Source organism: Elephantulus edwardii, unplaced genomic scaffold, assembly GCF_000299155.1.
Source record: "Elephantulus edwardii isolate Elephantulus edwardi_28Jun2011 unplaced genomic scaffold, EleEdw1.0 scaffold00005, whole genome shotgun sequence".
NCBI classification, from domain to species: domain Eukaryota; kingdom Metazoa; phylum Chordata; class Mammalia; order Macroscelidea; family Macroscelididae; genus Elephantulus; species Elephantulus edwardii.
Genome location: NW_006399755.1, coordinates 29,678,797 through 29,681,126, shown reverse-complemented (window position 1 = coordinate 29,681,126; position 2,330 = coordinate 29,678,797). Strand labels below are relative to the sequence as shown.

At 35.1% G+C, this 2,330-nt stretch overlaps 1 protein-coding gene across 1 annotated transcript in view; it reads right to left on the bottom strand.

The window, feature by feature from the left end:
- The window catches only part of DOCK7 (dedicator of cytokinesis 7), a 246,399-nt gene that overhangs the window by 51,156 nt on the left and 192,913 nt on the right, over window positions 1-2,330 (bottom strand). The window contains exon 29 of the mRNA XM_006879772.1: window positions 835-1,004. Within this exon, the coding sequence (XP_006879834.1) occupies window positions 835-1,004 (170 nt within the window). The remainder of the gene's footprint in view (window positions 1-834; window positions 1,005-2,330) is intronic.

Sequence of the window (2,330 nt, the reverse complement as noted above, 5' to 3'; positions counted from 1 at the left end):
TTTATGAAAATTAATAAAATATAATTATAGGAAAAAAAAAAGAATGTGGTTTGAATCCACCAGCTGTCCTTTGGAGAAAGATCTCCTCCGTAAAATTTACAGCTTCTGAAGATCTGCTATGAATTGATTCCAACTCAGTAGTAAGTAATAACAACATCAATCCCACGAGATAAAAGAGTTGGCTATCTCTGTATAATTGTCATTTGTCAAGAGTTCTTGGTAGTCATTACATACATAGTAAGTAATTTGTCTATATCAAACTAAAAAAAAATAACTTACTAGGTTAAATGGTAGCTTAGCTGAATCCTAAATGTTTTATTTTAATGGGGAAAAAAACCAAGAAAATATTAAATATGGAAAGCAGAAGTCATAAATTAAGAGGGTATTAGCTCTCAAAAAGTATTAACCAAGTACTAATAAAAAACACAATTCCTGGTATTCAAGTAAAAGCTAATTGAAATTATACTGTGTATGTAATTTAAAGGCTTATGACTGAAGTTGGCAGATATCTTACTAAGTTTTGTGTTTGCTTTTTTAAAAATCTACAATATACATGCAAATAAATCTTTCCAAAGAGGCAAGTATATAAACAATAAAGAAGCCATATGTATTGCTATGAAATCATTATTTTTAAATCATCAAAAAGATTATAGGAGACTTATTGTGAATTGTCTCACACAGACAAAATTTTTCAGTAATATGATTGTTTCTAATAAACTTTTGTCAATATTTATTTTGGCATTCATAAAATAAGATCTTCAACCTTGAGACACTTTCCAATCTCTTTAAACACTGAGCTTTCTCCTAAAAACTGGTCTTTAGTGTAGTAAATACCTGTGAAGTCATACAGCTGAGGTACAGTCTCCATGATAATACCAATCAGAGGTAGATATAACATAGCCACTCGAGCCTTTATCTGGGGGTCCAAATAGCGTGGGTCTGAATCATGGCTGGAGAGCAAGTTGTGTACCATGTTGATGACTTTCTTATGCAATCCAAACAGTCTATTTTAAAAGAGGATGAAAGGAGGTCCAAAAGATTAGTTAGTATCTAAAAAACAGTGAGTCATGACACAGAATTGATTTTTTCCGCTTCGTAATTTTGTCATATATTTGCATGAAATACCCCTCATTTTGAAATTAATGAGTGTCTCTCAATATAGAAATAAGAATCAAGGGGGAGGGAAAGAAATGCTATCCAAATTTAATTACTAGTAAATCTGATTACTACTACATTAACTCCTTATTGTTGTTGTCAGGTGGTACTGAGTCAAGTACAATGCTTAGTGATTCTACATACAAGAGATCTGAAACCTCTCCTGTCCTGTGCCATCCTCACAATCTGTTACCCGAGCTCACTGTCACAGGCATTATGTCAATCGACCTGGTTGAGGGTCTTCCTCTCTTCTGCTGTCCCTTCAGCTTCCCCAGTATAATATGCCTCTCTAAAGAATAGCTTCCCCTAGCAACCTGTACAAAGTATATGAGTATGTACAAATGTTTACAAATCAACACTCTGCCTACACTTTCTTCAAGACTGTTTCTTCTCTTGGGAGTCCCTGGAATATTCAGTACTCTTCTCCAACACTACAGTTCAAAGGTATCAATTCCTCTTGTGTCATCCTCATTCACTGTCCAGTTCTTAGCAGCATAACAAGTATTTGAAAAGACCATGGCTTACATAAGGAGCATGGCAGTCTTCAAACTACTTCAATATTCCTCAGTAATCTGGAGAGGTCCCTGACTGCAGACTTTCTCAGTGCAATAAATCTCATCCTCTGATTGTTGGTATCAAGTATATTAGTTGTGGAACCAAGTAAGATGAAGTTATCCACAGTATAATCTCTACTCCATCTTGCCTGATGTTGTCTGTAAAGCCAATGGTGAGAATTTTTTTTCCTTGACACTGGGATGCAATCCATATTGAATGCTGCAGTCTTTGATCTTTTGCAGCCAGGACTTCAAGTCCTCCTCACCTTCAGCAAGCAAGGTTGTGTCATCTGCATAATGAATTTTATTGATAAGTCTTCCTCCAATTCTGATGGCAGATTCTTCTTTAATACTGACCAACTTCTCGAATCATTTGCTCACTATACAGACTGAACAGGTATGGAGAAAGAACACAACCCTGACACACTCCCTTCATAATTTTAAACCATGTAGTATTTCCTCTGGAGATGAAAAAGTGAGGAAAAATGGAGTTGCTTTCATAGTTAAAAAAGCCATTGCTAGATCTATCTTGAAGTACAATATTGTCAGTGACAGGATAATATCTATACGCATACAAGGAAGTCCAGTGAATACTACTATCATTCAAATATATGCACCAAC